General features: G+C 43.4%; 1 protein-coding gene across 3 annotated transcripts in view; it reads left to right on the top strand.

Moving 5' to 3' along the window:
* LOC139317983 (uncharacterized) overlaps positions 1–16713 on the top strand; it is a 20256-nt gene extending 3543 nt beyond the window's left edge. For all 3 annotated transcript variants that reach the window (XM_070945207.1, XM_070945208.1, XM_070945209.1), the window contains exons 2-3: positions 5731–5812; positions 14193–16713. In XM_070945207.1, coding sequence (XP_070801308.1) covers positions 14209–15324 — 1116 coding nt within the window. In that variant the 5' untranslated portion in view covers positions 5731–5812; positions 14193–14208 and the 3' untranslated portion in view covers positions 15325–16713. The remainder of the gene's footprint in view (positions 1–5730; positions 5813–14192) is intronic.
* The last annotated feature ends 936 nt before the right edge of the window (positions 16714–17649 follow it).

The raw sequence follows: 17649 nt of genomic DNA, 5'->3' as shown, positions 1-17649 counted from the left end.
TAATCAGTTTGCTATTACTGTGTTTTAGTGAATATCTCCTTTTCTCATGTGTTTATAATTCTAATTACTTTGGCTTGATTTCTTTTCCTTTTTGGATGTTTGCTTTTTTTTCTGTGTCCCATACCTGTTTGGATGTTGCAGGCCCCTGTAATTTTGTTCTTCCTTTGTTGTGGAAAATAGGGTGGCTTTAGCTTCTTAATGGCCCATTGACAAAAGTGGGGGCTGAAACTTCTGACTGAGTTTCTGCTTATTTTCTTTTAGGAGAATTTTCCTGCTTTTTTAATATTTTTTGAGTTTCTTTTCCTTTTTCTAGGAGAAGAGTGAATCATATCTTCCAACACTATATAGATTGATATGTCTATGTGTGTATATATATATATATATATATATATATATATATATATATATATATATATATATATATATGTAGGTCTTTGGTTATTCGGGTCTTGTCCCACGTAAAATTGAAGGTTTCTTGGCGACGTTTCGACGAAGTCTCATTCGTCATCTTCAGGCTGGTGTTCTCGGCTTCGTGCTTCCAGGAGCAGGAAGCCGAGAACACCAGCCTGAAGATGACGAATGAGACTTCGTCGAAACGTCGCCAAGAAACCTTCAATTTTACGTGGGACAAGACCCGAATAACCAAAGACCTACATACAAACACCCGCGAAAACCTGAGAAAACAAATATATATATATATATATGTGTGTGTGTGTGTGTGTGTGTGCATGTGTGTATATGTGTGTGTGTGTATTTTATATATATATATATAAAATCTCAATATTAAAATTAGAGCGACCACTAGTTCCCATCCAAGAGAGAGAGAGAAAACGATGGGGCTTACTTTGGAATAATTAAAATACGATGTTCATGGACTTTAACTGTAGTTTCTGGGTGTGTTTTTCCAATGCATCCATGGGACAGGTTAAAGGATCTGCCCCCCCTTCCCCCCCCCCCTAGATAATGGCAGGAGAAACGGAAGGCGGGAAAAATCAGATCCGGATGTTAGGAAGGGGGGCTTCTTCCTGCCAGGTGGGCGTTTTATACGGGCTGTTGAGGTTTCCATCTTGAAAAGAAACAAGCAATTGGCCCGCTGACAGTAACTCAGTTCATTACATCTGGGGAATAAGCTAGGATTGGTGAAGGAGGATGAAGGTGTGTTCTGGAGGTGTTGCATGTTGGGGAGGGAGCAGCTACACCCTGGAGAAAGAGGAGGTGGGCATTGTGCATTCCTTCTTTCCAACTTTTTTTGCAGGTTTCTGACACAGATACACACACTTTTGTGTATATGTGTATATGTATATTATGGGTATATATGTGTATATGTATTTACAATGTATATGTACATATATGTAGGTTTAGTACAGTTTACTTTATTGTCATTGCACATGATACAATGAAATTAAATGCTGTCTTCAGTGTACATTATAACTATAAAAATAAGAACACAAACATACATCCTTTACATTCTATATAATTGAAATTGAAAACCCGATATTGCACTATGCCGTAGAATTCAATATGGTTATTGCTCTGGGATAGAAGCTGTTTTTCAGCCTATTTGTCCTTGTTATGACCACAATTGAGCTCAAAATTTGTTGATAAGCAAGACAGTTAAGAGAAACTTGCTCCATTTTATGACCTTTCTTCCACAGTTGTTAAGTGAACCACAGCAGTTGTTAGTTAATAGGTTGTTAAAGGTGTTAAGGGTTGTTAGGGCTTGTTAAGCTCCCTCATTGATTTTGCTTGTTTGAAGGACACCCCCCCCCCCCCCGTCCTGCAATCGTCATAAATACATGCCAGTTGCCAAGTCTGAATTTTGACTCCGTGACCATGGGCTTTGCTGCAACAGTCATAAGTGTAAAAAATGGTCATAAGTCACATAACTTTGTAAGAAGAAATATCCTTTTGGTTCAGCTCCAAGGGGAAAAAGACACTGAAAACATGGAGACTGCTTGGAAAGATGGTTTAATGGTGGACAGGATCACATGGCATGAGTTCCTGAACAGAAAAAGGACTCAGTGAGTCCCTGGGTTTTATGTCCTCTCTGGCTTTGAACTTCCTGGGGCCCAAAAAGAGTATCCTGATTAGTTGTCAAACTCCCAGGAGGGGGGGGGGGGTCTTAGCCAGCCTTGCTGGCTGATGTATTCTTCCCAGGTGCCATGTGGTGAGTTTCTGTTGCTAGATGGGTCCTATTGTGTTAATTTCTGTTGCTAGATGGGCCCTATTGTGTTAGTTTCTGTTGCTAGATGGGCCCTATTGTGTTACAGATAATGGTCCATTGACAAAGATTGAGTTTCTGCCTCTGGCCCATTGACAAAGGATGGGGGCAGGAAGATGGGAGCTGCTTCCTCTTTAAAACATGCTTCTTCATTTCTCATCCAGGGAAACATAATATTCTGCCTTTTTAATATTTCCCAAAATATTCTAGGAAAGGGGTGGGTGCTAACTTCCTACAACTTCAAACGGTCACTAAATAATTAGCTGTATGTTGTAAGGAGAATGTCAAATGAAGAACATCGAATTCTTAATGCTGAATTCTTAGTTCTTAAAAAGTGCTGCTGCTTCCAGAAAATAGATGGAGTTTTTCTACAAATATGAGTATTCCCAAAGGAAGGAGATGCTATTCTCTCCTCCCCTTTGAGTCAAGGACCGAGAGAGTTTATTGGGCTTGTAGGACCAGGCTGAAGCTGCCAGTTTGAGCTGGCACAGCTTAAATCTCTTAAGTAAAAAAAAATATCCTCGGCTCCATTCATTGGGAAAGGTATAATTTTATTGGAGGTCAAATGTATTTCAGTACAGGTAGTCCTCGACTTACAACAGTCATTTAGTGACCGTTTGAAGTGAACAACCACTAAAAAAAAAAGGGACTCATGACTTTTCCCAACCTTCTGACAAGCAAAGTAAGTGGGGAAGCCAGATTGACTTCGCAACCGTGTTCCTAATTTAACAACTGCAGTGATTTACTTAAGGGTGGCAAGAAAATGCCTTAAATGGGGCAAAAGTCACTGAACAAATTTCTCCCTTAGCAACATAAATTCTGGGTTCAATTGTCCTCTTAAGTAGAAGACTACCTGCAAGAAGCCTTGGTGGTGCAGCGGACTAAAGTGCTGTTAAGTAATACCAGCTGCCTGCAATTACTGCGAGTTTAAATCTCACCAGGCTCAAGGTTGACTTACCTCCTTGCAAGGTAGGTAAAATGAGGACCCGGATTGTGGGGGCAATAAGCTGACTTTGTATAAAAAAGAACACCGCTGGGGGGGGGGGAAAAGTCCTACTAAGCAGGTATATAAGGCTATTGCTTAACGCATTGTAAGCTGCCCTGAGTCTCCAGAGAAGGGTGGCATATAAATCAAACAAACAAACAAATAAATGCAAAGCCACAACTGAGGTTCACTCGCCAAAATCACTTTAAGTCCTGCTTTTTTCTCCCTCCTTATCTGCCTCTTGCAATCCAGTTTGCGCAAGATTGTTTTCATAACGGTCAGTGTGCGGTTCCCTCCTCCTTCCAGTGGTGTGGCCTTGGAGCAGCTTCCCAGGCGACACAACCAACTTTCAGTTTCCTCCTCCAACCATCCCCCCCCATCCTTTCACCCCCCCCCCTCCAGTTCATGGCCGTCTGTCACCACATGGTAGCTGAACCCAAGCGAACATAAGGTGGCAGCTGGCATTCTGCCCTCCTTGGGGAAAAAAGGTATTAAACCTGGAAAATACAGGTAATCCTCGACTTACAACAGTTCATTTAGTGAGTGTTCGAAGTTACAACGGCACTGAAAAAAAGTCAGTTTTTTTACATGACCATTGCAGCATCCCCATAGACACGATCAAAATTCAGATGCTTGGCAACTGTTTCATATTTATGACGGTTGCAATGTCCCAAGGTCATGTAATCTGCTTTTGCGACTTTGACAAGCAAAGTCAAGGGGAAAGCCAGATTCACTTAACAACACTGTTACTAACTTAACAACCGCACCCCCATGTTCATGTGATTTATATTTGGATATTTATTTATTTATTTGCCGCCCTTCTCCGGAGACTCAGGGCGGCTTACAATGCGTTAAGCAATAGCCTTCATACTTTTTTTGTATATTTATACAAAGTCAGCTTATTGCCCCCACGATCCGGGTCCTCAACTGTTTGACAGTTGCTTTATAATTATGACGGTTGCAGTGTCCTGGGGTCGTGTGATCTTCTTTTGCGGCCTTCTGATGAAGCAAAGTCAAGGGGAAAACCAGATTCACTTAACATCCGTGTTACTCACTTAACAACCGCAGTGATGCATTTAACAAACGTGGCAAGAAAAGACATAAAATGGGGAAAAACTCAACCAATGTTTTACTTCCCAGCATAAATTTTGGGCTCTGTTGTGGTCATAAATTGAGGACTACCGGTGCAGTGCAGAATTCAACCTGGGTGTAAACTTGATGTACAGATACCCTGTTTCCCCTAAAATAAGACATCCCCTGATAATAAGCCCAATTGGGCTTTTGAGCGCATGCACTAAAATAAGCCCTCCCCTGAAAATAAGCCCTCCCTGAAAATATTTAAACGCATGCGCAGCTGGTCCCTGCCATTTCCTCTGGTTTCCTCCATGTACCCCAAAATAATAAGACCTCCCCCCCAAAAAAAGAGCCTTGGTGGCGCAGCAGACTAAAGTGCTGTTAAGTAACACCAGCTGCCTGCAATTACTGCAAGTTCGAATCTCACCAGGCTCAAGGTTGACTCAGCCTTTTCCATCCTTTCAAGGTAGGTAAAATGAGGACCCGGATTGTGGGGGCAATAAGCTGACTTTGTATAAAAAAGAACACCGCTTTGGGGGGGGGCGAAAGCCCTACTAAGCAGGTATATACAAAAGTATGAAGGCTATTGCTTAACGCATTGTAAGCCGCCCTGAGTCTCCGGAGAAAGGTGGCATATAAATCGAACCAATAAATAAAATAAATAAAGCCAAGTGCTTATTTCGGGGTTCAAAAAAATTTAAAACAGGGTCTTATTTTCGGGGAAACATGGTAGTTCTTGACTTACGACCATAATTGAGCCCAAAATTTTTATTGTTAAGTGACAGATTTCTTAAGAGAGTTCTTGGTAGAGTTGTTAAGTGAATTACTGCAGTTGGTAAATTAGTAACCCTGTTGTTAAGTGAATCTGGCTTCCCCATTAAGCTATGTCAAGGTTGCAAAAGGGGATCACATGACTCAGAGTCACTGCAACCGTCATAAATGTGAGTTAGTTGCCAAGGATCTGCATTTTGATCATGTGACCATGGGAATGCTGCACGGTTGTAAGTGTGAAAAATGGTCATAAAGTCCCCTTTTTTTCCCCAGTGAAGATGTAACTTTGAATGGTCACTAAATGAACTGTTGTAAGTCAAGGACTACCTGTAGTATAAAACAGTTGTTTCTTGGCGATAGATGATCCACTGCAACAGCACGCAGTGGGTTATGCCCAGACATGCCTTTTTGAACTCCCAATCCCTGCCTTGTTTCCATGTTTAATTTTGTTCCTCCTCAAACCTCACCCAGCAGCTGCTGTTCCGAAACTGGATCCGGTTACATTTAACAAAGAACAAATGGTAAATTGGGATTTTGGAAGTCAGACTTTGTAGAATCGTTTAGGGGCATTTATAAGTGGCAAAGTCTACCGAACGGTTGTACTTTGTGAATCAAGAAAAGTGTTTGCAATGGAGAAAGAGAAAAGTTGAAAAGATTTTGTTGTGTTTCTTTTCTACAGCTGTTTGGAAGAAACCTCAAAGGGAATCGACTTTCTAAGTAAGGAAGCCTACGGTTGTACTTTGTGAATTAAAAAAAAAAAGGTAAGTCTTTGCAATGCAGAAAAAAGTTTTTAAAATTTAGTTGGGTTCCTTCTCACAGCTATTTGGAATACATGCAGGCAAGAAAGTGGGGTGAGCAGTGTGGTGTGAGTTGGATACAGAAGCATGCTTTCTTCACGATCATATTTCTTTGTATTAATGTCTTAATTTTGCCTTTTACGTGAACTACGAGAAAGGTAGTTTATATATTTACGTATATAAAAATAATAGGTATAGTACATTGAATTTCCAACTACTATAAAGCTTTGCCTTTGGTTTTTACCTTTTTCTGCCTTCCCAAAAAGTTTATCAAGTGCAGAATGTTGGAAGACTTTATAGGTTTTTTGTACGTTGAATTGTTAGAAAATATGTCCACCTGGATTCTGTTCCAAGTGGGGAAAAAAGACACTGGAAACATGGAGACTGCTTGGAAAGATGGCTTACTGATGAACAGGATCACATGGCTTGAGTTCCTGAGCAGAAAAGGGGCAGAGATATGCTGAGAGTGCATTGCTTCTTCCCAGGTGCCATGTGATGAGTTTCTGTTGCTAGATGGATCCTATTATGTCTTTTGTGTTGCAGATGATCTGGCTGGCTCAGGCCTTAATGGCCCATTGACAAAGGGGGGGGATGAGTTTCTGTCTGCCTTTTAGGGGGAAATATTCTGCCCTTTTAATATTTCCTAAAATACCGTATATTTCAGAGTATAAGATGCACCTTTTCCCCCCCTAAAACGGGGTGAAAATTTAGGTGCGTCTTATACACCAAATGTATCCCCGCCCACCCACTGGCCCCCTCCCAGCAGTTACCTCCTTGCAAGCAAACAAAGAAAAAACAGCTCCTTTCAGCTTCAGCACAGCCTGATTAGCACAAGTGGATTGGATGGGCCTCCCGACTCTCAGTTGTTTTGCTCTCAGCTGTTTTGCGCAGGCCTCTGCTGCTTGCTGCAAGGAGGTAAATTGCTGGGAGCAGATTTTTTTTCCCCTTGTGCTAATCAAGCTATGCTGAAAATGAAAGTAAAGCAGGCTATTTGCTGTTTGCTGCAAGGAGGCAAAATTGCTGGGAGGCAGAGTCAGATTTCTTTTTCTTGTTTTCCTCACCAAAAAAGGTAGGTGCGTCTTATATTCCGAAAAATACGGTATTTCATTTTCTAAGGAGTGGGGTGGGTTTTAACTTCCTACAGAATGAAAACATGGGTTGGTGGTTTTTTTGTTTTGTTTTCATGAATAGCTTTGGAGGGAGACATAGTAAACCGTTGTAGAAAATTAGCACCCACCCTGCTCCTAGAAGGATGAAATATTTTGAGAAATATTAAAAAAGCAGACTATTATATTTCCCTGGATGAGAAATGGAGAAACATGTTTTTTTTAGAGGGAGAAAGCAGCCCCCACCTTTTCTTAACAGCCCACAGCAGATGTCAGCACTTAAGAGATAAAGAGATAGCTCTATTCATAAGCAAATACCCTCACCCAAGATCCAACACAGAGAAAAGCCATTAAACCACAATAGGAATTGCCCAACACCCTTTCAGAACACAAGCCCCCTTCATTGCATCATCCTGAGAAACTTCAACCAAACTTAGACAAACTCCTAAGATTTATACTTTGCCTATAGCCAGCTATGACCCCTACATGGCACCATGGGAGTCTTGACAACAGCCAAAAGAATACATGTTCTTGCACATCATCAGTGCAGGTAGTAAAGAATGCTGAGACCTTTTGAGATGAAACAGCACTCCTTAACTAGCACTGATGATGTTACCTAGTTGGGTAATGAAATGTCTGCAAGCAAACAAGCTCAGAAATCACCAAGGACCCCTCATTTCATCCCTGAGCTACAAATATTTTCCTTTAAAGTGTATATATAAATCTCAGGTGCCGTTTCTTCTAGGGAAATTTTCTCCCAGGTCTACTGTGCATCTCATTTGAAGAAATCTTGCTCACCAAGGGACCTTTTCTCAGATTCCTTTCTTTCCTGGTGATGGAAAAGGAGAAAAGGCATTTTTGTATTTCGCTTTGCAAAGGGGGTGTGTGTCATTTTATTATGCTCTAAATATACAGGAGTAGAACATCAGCAGCTAATATTTTTGGCAGCAGTTACACTAGCTGGGGAATTCTGGGAAATGAAGCCTTGGTATTTGCAAGGAGGAGTGAATCAAGTCCTTTTGTGTGTGTGTGCTTGTGACTCATAATGCACTTTATTGGATTTCAGTGAATTCCATTGAGGCTTATAAACCATGGGTTATATTTTACCAGCATTGGCATAGTATTCCATTTGGTAAGATTTAAACTTTGGTTAAATGTTACTGTGGCTTTATACATTGAGCTAAGTTGGTGTAAGTTGGGACCTGCCCCAGCTGGCCCCTCAGGAAAGCAAAACTCTGGATTCCATTGAGTTGAATCAAAAGAAGTTTTAGCAATTCTTCTGTTTCCCCAAAACCCAACACACACACACACACCCTCCCGTCCATCTGATGCTGCAAGGATGTTTTGAGAACACTGAGGTGCTAGGCAGATAACAGGTCAGTCTCAGGGCATGATGGCCTTGGAATCAGGCTGGAACCGGCTGAGAGGGAGTTTGGAAGACAATCCCCCCTCCCTAATTCCCAAGCGGTTAGAGCAAAAGCATGCAAAAAATGCTAGCAAGCCTTCCTCCCCCCCCCCCCTTCCAACAGAATGGCAGGACAAGATATATTTTGGAGTTGTGCGTGAACCGAGCCCAGGAGTTTTTGCAATAAGTAAAAGTATTGCCTGAATGTACTCACTGAGAATGTCAAGGCCATAGGCAATTGCTTCACCTCTTTAAATCTTGTTAAATGCAATTTGTACTACGATTAGATTCAGGGAAGATAATCCTCCTCCCAGATCACAGAAAGCTTCAGGGTCATTGGGTTCCTTTTTGCCACAAGCCTAATGCAAACCCACAAAGAACAATTTGGAGACATGATTTGTGGCATAGTACAGGTAGTCCTCGACTTAGGACCACAATTGAGCCCAAAATTTATGTTGCAAAGTGAGACATCCATGAAGTGAGTTTTGCCCCAATTTCATGACTTTTCTTGCCACAGTCGGTTAAGTGAATCACGGCGGTTGTTAAATTAGTAACACAGTTAAGTGAATTTGGCTTCCCCATTGACTTTGCTTATCAGAAGGTCGCAAAATCACATGACCCCGGGACACAGCAACGGTCATAAGTACGAAACAATGGCCAAGCATCTGAATTTTGATCACATGATCATGGGGCTGCTGTAAAGGTTGTAATGGACTTTTTTCCATGTCGGTGTAACTTCCAACAGTCACTGAATGAACTGTTGTAAGTAAAGTAACTTATTAATTTACTTTAATAAGTAAATTATTAAAAGAACCGTAGTTCTTTTAATAATTATCTGAAGTTACAACAGCACTGAAAAAAAGTGACTTAAGACTGCTTTTAGTATGATTGTTGCAGCAGCATCCCTGGTCACGTGATCAAAATTTGGATGCTTGGCAATTGGTTCATATTCATGCCGGTCACATGATCACCTTTTGCGAACTGACAAGTACAATCAACGGGGGAAGCCCCACGTACTGTACTTAATAATTATGTTACTAACTTAACTGCAGTAAATTCACTTAAATGTGGTAAGAAAGGTTGCAAAACAATTAACTTAACAAATGTGGTAAGAAAATGGGGCAAAGCGTGCTTCCCAAATATTTGATTTAGCCATATAATTGTGGTCATAAATTGAGGACTACCTGTACAATGCGTGTACAAATAGTCCTCCACTGATGACAAGTTACTTAGCATTTGAAAATGGATCTCCCTGGGAATTCTTACGATGAGGTTCTGATAGCTGTCTCTTCTTCCCTGCCCTCCCCATGGTAACATGACTGCATTTATAGTTTTACAATATTTTTGCTAAAACCTGACATTTCCTTCCATTTTTCGGCAAAGCTGGTTAACGATGGTTGCAAAACAAGTAGTTGAACTGTTGTATCAGTTTTGGGGGTAATTTGTTTTGCTCTAACAACTTATGACCATGACAGACGGGTCCCATTAGAATTGTAAGTCAAGGACTAACTGCACTTACCGTATTTTTCGGAGTATAAAACACACTCTTTTCCCCCCCTAAAAGGGGCTGAAAATTTAGGTGCGTCTTATACACACAATGTAGCCCCGCCCACCCACTGGCCCCTACTCTTTGGCCTCTGCCTCCCAGCAGTTACCTCCTTGCAAGCAAAGAGCAAGAAAAAACAGCTCCTTTCAGCTTCAGCACAGCCTAATTAGCACAAGTTGATTGGATCGGCCTCCTGACTCTCAGCTGATTTGCTCTCAGCTGTTTTGCTGCAAAGGGCTCTGCTGCTTGCTGCAAAGAGGTAAATTGCTGGAGCAGGTTTTTTTTTCCTTGTGTTAATCAAGCTATGCAGAAAACAAAAATGAAAGTAAAGCAGGCTGTTTGCTGTTTGCTGTTTGCTGTAAGAGGCAAAATTGCTCAGAGGCAGAGGGAGATTTCTTTTTCTTCTTTTCCTCACCAAAAATGGTAGGTGCGTCTTATACTCTGGTGCGTTTTATACTTTGAAAAATACGGTAGTTAACAGCGGCTTATTCAAACCGTACTTTTGAGGTGCAAACCTAGTTAGTTCCTGGAAAATAACTAACTACCTGTATGTTGGAAATATATAAACCTGTTTTGATGAGATCTACAACGCAGAGTTCCCTGCAGGCTCTTAGAAAAACTGCTCTGTTCCCATTATCTGGAGTTAATCCTCAGCCCCTTTGGGATTTTAAACCACAAGAGAGTAAAAAGAATGAGGCCAAAAGGGTTTTGTTAAGGCAGTTCTCCTCAAACCAGTATTTTCAAGGCAGATTGGGAGCCTTTGCTACAGAACCAGTGTGATTACAACAATCTCGTCAGCGAAGGCAAATAGGAGCTCAAAGGTACTATTTCAACTGGACTTTTCTGAAGTTATTCTCCTTGAAAACGTTTCACTTCTCATCCAGGAAGCTTCTTCGGTTCTGATTGAATGGCGGGGGATGGGAGGATTCAAATCATTTGCGGTCATCCGGCCCTTAGGCTCTGAAGGGGAGCAGTAGTCCAGCTATTCAGAGAATCAAAAGCCGGTTATAAAGCAGGCAATACCCTCTGGAAGCAGGCTAGAGATATACAACGTTCAGGAAAGTGTTCGTTTTTGTGAACACAGCCCGTTCTTTTATTTGCAGTCAGGTAGAATTGGTGTGCGTGTCGCAGATTGTTGAAGGTTCCACTGCTTTCAGAGGAAAATGACTCTTTGTGCATGCACAGGAGGGGTGTGTCCACCTCTTTCCAATTTGCTTACATGTGCGATGTATGCAGTCTCATTTACAATGCTGTAGGCTTGGCCTGAAGCTGGTTGAAAAAGGCTTCTAGAGTGGTTTAAATAAGCCTTCAATTACTGAGAGCCTATGCACCAAGACAAATTCCTTGTGTGTCCAATCACACTTGGCCAATAAAGAATTCTATTCTATTCTATTCTAAAGCACATGTGCCTCAGGAATCTGGGATGCTATGAATTACTTAGCAACATAGCAAAAATTCTATCCTATCCTATCCTATCCTATCCTATCCTATCCTATCCTATCCTATCCTATCCTATCCTATCCTATCCTATCCTGTCCCTGTCCCTGTCCCTGTCCCTGTCCCTGTTCCTGTTCCTATTCTGTTCTTGTTCCTATTCTGTTCCTGTTCCTATTCTGTTCTTGTTCCTATTCTGTTCCTGTTCCTGTTTCTATTCTATTCTATTCTATTCTATTCTATTCTATTCTATTCTATTCTATTCTATTCTATTCTATTCTATTCTATTCTATTCTATTCTAAAGCACATGTGCCTCAGGAATCCGGGATGCTATGAATTACTTAGCAACATAGCAAAAATTCTATTCTATTCTATTCTATTCTATTCTATTCTATTCTATTCTATTCTATTCTATTCTATTCTATTCTATTCTATTCTATCCTATCCTATCCTATCCTATCCTATCCTATCCTATCCTATCCGGCTTACTTGCAGACTTATACAAGACCCAAATCAAAAATAAGGGAAAGAGGGAGGGGAGAAAAAGCAAACTTAGGCACCGATTTTTACAGTTAAGTTGCAGCTGGTGTTAGATTGGCTAAAATGGATTCAGTCATTGGAGAGAAGCAGTACGGGTAGTCCTCAGGTTACGACTACAGTTGAGCCCAGACTTTTAATGTTGCTAAGTGAAACATTTGTTAAGTGAGTTTTGCTTCCGTTTTACGACTTTTCTAGCCACGGTGGTTCAGTGAATCGTTGCCGTTGAAGAAGCTTCTTGAATGAGAGAAGCGAAAGGCCTTCAAAGGAAAAGAACCAGAAAGTCCAGTGGCCTCTTGAAAAAGCACCTTTGGGTCAAGGGAAGTACAGTAAAGCAAAGCCAGATTGAATTCTTTATTCTTTATTGGCCGAGTGTGATTGGACACGCAAGGAATTTGTCTTTGGTGCATATGCTCTCAGTGTACATAAGGAGAATAAAATACATTCATCGAGAATAAAAAGATGCAACACTTAGTGATAGTCAAGGTTACTAATAAGCCAGTGATGGCTAACCTTTTTGCTGTCGCGTGCCAAAAGCATGGGGAGCGTGGGGGGAGTTGCACGTGTGCGTGCCCACACCTATAATTCAATGCGCCCCGCTCCTCATGCATGCATGCGTGACCCCCCCGCATTCCCCCCACTTTTGGCATGTGATGGCACAGTGGGCCCATTTTTTGCCACCCCAGGCTCCAGAGGCTTTCTTGGAGCCTGGGGAGGGCAAAAACAGCCTTCCCCACCCGGAGGCCAGAAACGGCCCATTTCCCGACTTCCAGTGGGCCCGGAAGGCCCGAAAATCAGCTGGCCGGTGCGCGCATGCACACTGGAGCTGAGCTAGGACAACGCTCACGTGCCCACAGATATGGCTCCACGTGCTACTTGTGGCACGCGTGCCATAGGTTCGCCATCACGGTAATAAGCTATCAAATCGTACTAGGAAACAAAAACAATATAAATTGAAAGATAGAAGCAACATGGTTATAGTAATAAGTAATAAGATCTGAAGTTTGGGGTGTCAAATTCCCAAGTGTAATTCCCCCCCTCCCCTTTTCAAGAGAATCTTACCCCTCCCTGCCCCCCCTTGGTTCACGTTTGTCCAATCACGGTCAAACCAGATGTTTTTGGAATGATTGTCCTTGGTACGCAGCTGCATTCTCTCATAGCTGGCTGTCCTTGAAGTTTCGTCTCTGGCAGGCATGGTGAACAGCGAAGTTTCCTTCCCCCTCCCAATCAGTTTTCCTCCTCTCCCTCCCCCCCCCCCCCAAGCAAAGGAAAGAGAGTGTGTGAGGGGGAAGTTCTGACATTCCACCTCTTGTACAGGTAGTCCTCAACTTACGACCACAATGGAGCCCAACATTTTCTGTTGAGAAGCGAGACATTTGTTACGTGAATTCTGCCCCATTTTACGACCTTCCTTGCCTCAGTTGTTTAAGTGAATCCCTGCAGGTCATAAGTGGGTAACCCCGGGTGTTGTTAAGCGAATCTAGCTTCCCCATTGACTTTGCTTGTCAGGAGGGTCTCAAAGAGGGCAGTCACATGACCTCGGGACACAGCAACGGTCATAAGTATCGCCCCAGTTGCCAGGCCTTTGAATTTTGATCCTGCGATCACGGGGGATGCTGGAAACGTAACTGAAAAGTGCTCACGAGTCACTTTTTTCAATGCTGTTGTAACATTGACCAGGGGGGGGGCCTTTAAAATTTTTAGCAAGGGGTTCTCTGCCCGGTTGCTGGGTGGGCGTGGCCATGGTGGGTGTGGCCTAATTGGCCTCCTGCACTATGTGGGGGGAGTGTTTTTGCCATCCCTGGGCTCCGGAGGCTTTTTTTCAAGCCTCTGGGATGGTGAAAATGGCCTCCCCAGGCTCCGGAGGCCCTCTTTCCAGCCTTCCCAAACTTCTGGTAGGCCCATTTTTCGCCCTCCCCGAGTCTCCGCGCGCACCCTGCACTCACCTGCATCCAAAACGGGCTGCGTGGAAACTCCGGGGCGGGGCCAGCCAGGAGTGGGATTTGGGGGTTCTCCAAACTGCACAGAGTCTTGTCTAGAGGTTCTCCCGAACCCTCAGCAGCCCATTCCTGTATTGAATGGTCACTAAGCAAACAGTTGTAAGTCAAGGACTTTCCATGATTGTACTTTCCATGATTATCTGTGGATGATTTTTTTTTTTTTTTTTGGTCTTTTCAGCCATTGATAAATAAAAGGCAGCAGATGCAAACAACTTGCAAAGCAGAAATATTAGAAAAACGATTTCCTAGCTGCCCCTCCATCTGACTTAACTCTTTTCTTCCTCCCTCCCTCTCCCTTCTTCTGATAATTTGCAGAACGAGAATTTGAAAAATGGGAAGACCCAGGAAAACCTCTGACTCTGCTGCATCTCCCCGCCCAGCTGCTACAGCCCCCAAGGCAGGTCCGGGAACTCCTCGATCCTCAGCCACCTCCAGGACCGTCCCTGCGACCGGTGCAAACCCAACAGCTACGGCTCCTAAGAGTGGGAGCGGCAGAGGATCAGCCCCAGAGAAGGCGGCCTATTCCACAAAGCCTAGGGGAGCAAGGGAGAGCGGCCAGCCCAGGTCTGCAACGGCTTCTGATGGCCAACGCGGAGGTCCAAGGAAGAGCGATGGGGGAGGAGCAGTCAAGAGCTCCACGGCGTCAGGTGGAGTAAAGCCTTCTGCTACTTCCGGTGCTGCGAGCAAAACCCAAGGCAGAGCGAGGGGCCTGCCTGCGCCCCTCTCCCCTGAAAAAGTGGCTGAGGTCGAGAGGGAAACCCGGGGCCAGTGGAGAAACCCCGAATGGCACAAGTGGCGCGAGAACCGCATCACGGCCTCCATCGCTCCCAAGATCTCCAACAGCAAGTTTGCAAACGGCCGGACGGCGGAAGTGCCTCAGTCGTACCTGAATGAAGTGGTGGGATCGAGATCGGGGGTACAGACCCCGGCTATGAATTGGGGAGTCCGCAATGAGAAGAAGGCAGTGCAAGCTTACGAAGCCCTCAAGTCCACGGCAAAGAAACCGGTGAAAGTGAAAGACTGCGGCATCTTTGTCGACAAAGACAAGCCCTGGCTGGCCGCCAGCCCCGATGGCATTGTCCAAGACGCCAATACCGGCAAGGATCTTCGTCTCTTGGAAGTGAAGTGCCCCTATAAACACAGAAACAAGACGGTGGACGAAGCTTGCCGAGATCAGACCTTCTGCCTGGAAAACGAGGGCAGTTCCTACTCATTGAAGAAAACTCATCCCTATTATACCCAAGTTCAGTGTCAGATGAAAGCCTCCGGCCTGAAGAAAACTGATTTTGTCGTTCACACCAACAAACAAACCGCAATCGCCCCCGTGGATTTTGACCCGGTTTTCTGGAAGCAAACAGTCCCCAAGCTGGAGAAGTTCTACACGGATGCCGTGGTGCCTTACCTGGAGGAGAAGAGCTCTTCTGCTGTCTGGGCCAGCGAAGAGTGAAGCTGTGGGAAGTTTCTGATATTTTTTTCTTCTTCTTCTTTTTTCTTCTTCAGAAGATGCGCCTTCAACCTGTTTAACCCGTTCTCCTTTTATCCTTTCTTCTCCCAAGAGGACCAGAATCAGTTGCGGCTTTTTTGTGTCCGAAGGCAGCTTTGTAAATTCTGCAGAGTGGCCTAGAGCAGTGTTTCTCAACCTGGGTGGTTTTCAGAGATGGACTTCCAACTCCCAGAATTCCCTAAGCGGCTAGAGAATTCTGGGAGTTGAAGTCTACACTATCTTAACTGGAGAAAAATTGGCCCTAGAGCAGAGGTCTTAAAGCGGTCTTGGCCGCTTTAAGACTTGTGGACTTCAACTCCCAGAATTCTCCAGCCAGTTATGTTATGCTGGCTGGAGAATTCTGGGAATTGAAGTCCACAAGTCTTAAAGCAGCCAAGTTTGAAGATCTCTGACATAGAGCATAGTCTGCCTCTCTCTCTCTCTCTCTCTCTCTGCCTTTCAGTTAGCATTTTAGAAAGCTGCATTCCTCCTGGGAACGTGCAAAGCGCCCTCAGCCTACTATAGAACAGACAAATGATATCTAGAGCGGCCCCAATTTTTCTCCTGCATCACAAAACATCATTGGTTATTCTCTTTACCTGACCAGGCAGGTAAAGGTAGTTTAAAAAAAAAATAAGAAGACATTCTGGACTTAGCTGCTTTCAGATTTCTAGATTTCTATTTCCAGATATTTTCCACGAAGACGATCTCAGAAATGAAAATGGTTTTTGCTTGAGACGCAGTAACTTTTCCAGAAACGCTAAAAGGACCTGGAAAACGGGATACGCTTACAACTGAATACTTTCACGTTTCAATCCGCAGGCAGAGCTAAATTGTCCTCATCCAACCTATTGCCAGTATTTCCTGGAACCTGCGTTATCCAAGAAATATCCAGTGTGATAATGAAGGCCACAGGTTGAATGGAAGAAAGTAACCCCGGTTAATTAAGGAGCTGCTAAGGTTTTGAACATGGATCCAAATAAATCAAACTCTTCCGTTTCCTGCATGCTCTCGGTTACGTATCCAGAATGATCTGTTACATCCAGTGGTAGAGAAAGTTAGATTTATCATTTAGGCAAGAGGATAGATAATTCTGACCCGGTCTTATTTCAGCACAGGTAGAAGTGCATCTTTGCTTAGGAAGTTTATATATATATATTAAAAAAAAACTGTAATTAAAAAAGATACATTTTGAGGGAATTGCAACTTTTTGAAAAGTGTTTAAAAAATTATAATTAAAAATGTAATTTTTTGGGGGGGGGCGGATTGTAACTGACTTTTTTTGTAAAGAAATATTGTGATATTTTTCTTTGAGACAACATTAACAATTAGTTCTGTTTGCCCTCTGGGGCTTTTGTTATGAAAATAAAAATCATCTATGCTAGACGTTGTCCCGTTGGTCTTTTATAGCGCAACCAGAAACAGAATTTGAAAAAATAGGGTTCGTTACTATTTTTACTATCTATTATGGCTAACTGTATTCTAATTTCTTTTTGTCGAAGGCAGGGGTTGAGAGTTCATTTTGTGCCTTTTCTGCTCTCAAGAGAGATCATGGGATGACTGGAAAATAAGCTTTTAAATGCCGGAAACCGTATGGAAGAAAAATCAAACAGTGGAGTTGCCATCTCTTCTTTTCAACCGTAAGGGTGAACTGTGCCCGAGATTCCAAATCTATCTTTAAAAATTAACTATTAATGGGATTATGAATGTTAATGTGCCAAAGGAGTACACAAGTCAAGGATTGCAGTTTATCTAGGAAGGTCAGCTCTTTAAGACGGGTCTCCAACCATGGCGACTTTTAAGACTTGTGGACTTCAACTCCCAGAGTTCCTCAGCCAGCAAAGCTGGCTGAGGAACTCTGGGAGTTGAAGTCCACAAGTCTTAAAAGTCGCCAAGGTTGGAGACCTGCTTTAAGCGACTATTTTAGCATCTTAATTTCCAACTTTACTTTCAATTACACATGGGTGGGCTTCAAAAATTTTAGCAAGGGGTTCTTTCCCCAGTTGTTGGGTGGGTGTGGCCATGGCAGGTGTGGCCTAGTCAGCTTCCTACAGCCCGGAGGGGAGGGGCATTTTTGCCCTCCCCAGGCTCTGGAGGCCCAAACTTCTGGTAGGCCCATTTTTCATCCTCCCTGAGTCTCCGTGCACGCCCTGCACTTACCTGCATTCAAAACGGGCTGCGTGGGGACTCCTGGGAGGGGCGGGATATGAGGGGCCAACCAGGGTGGGATTTGAGGGGGGGGTTTCTCAAAACTGCACAGAATCTTAGCTTACCCCCAGCAGCCCACCC

The sequence above is a fragment of the Pituophis catenifer genome, unplaced genomic scaffold (genome assembly GCF_029215685.1).
Source record: "Pituophis catenifer annectens isolate HBS135680 unplaced genomic scaffold, rPitCat1.0.hap2 SCAF_6, whole genome shotgun sequence".
Lineage (NCBI taxonomy): Eukaryota > Metazoa > Chordata > Lepidosauria > Squamata > Colubridae > Pituophis > Pituophis catenifer.
Note: the sequence above shows the minus strand (reverse complement) of the source record. Positions and strands in the feature narration are given on the sequence as shown.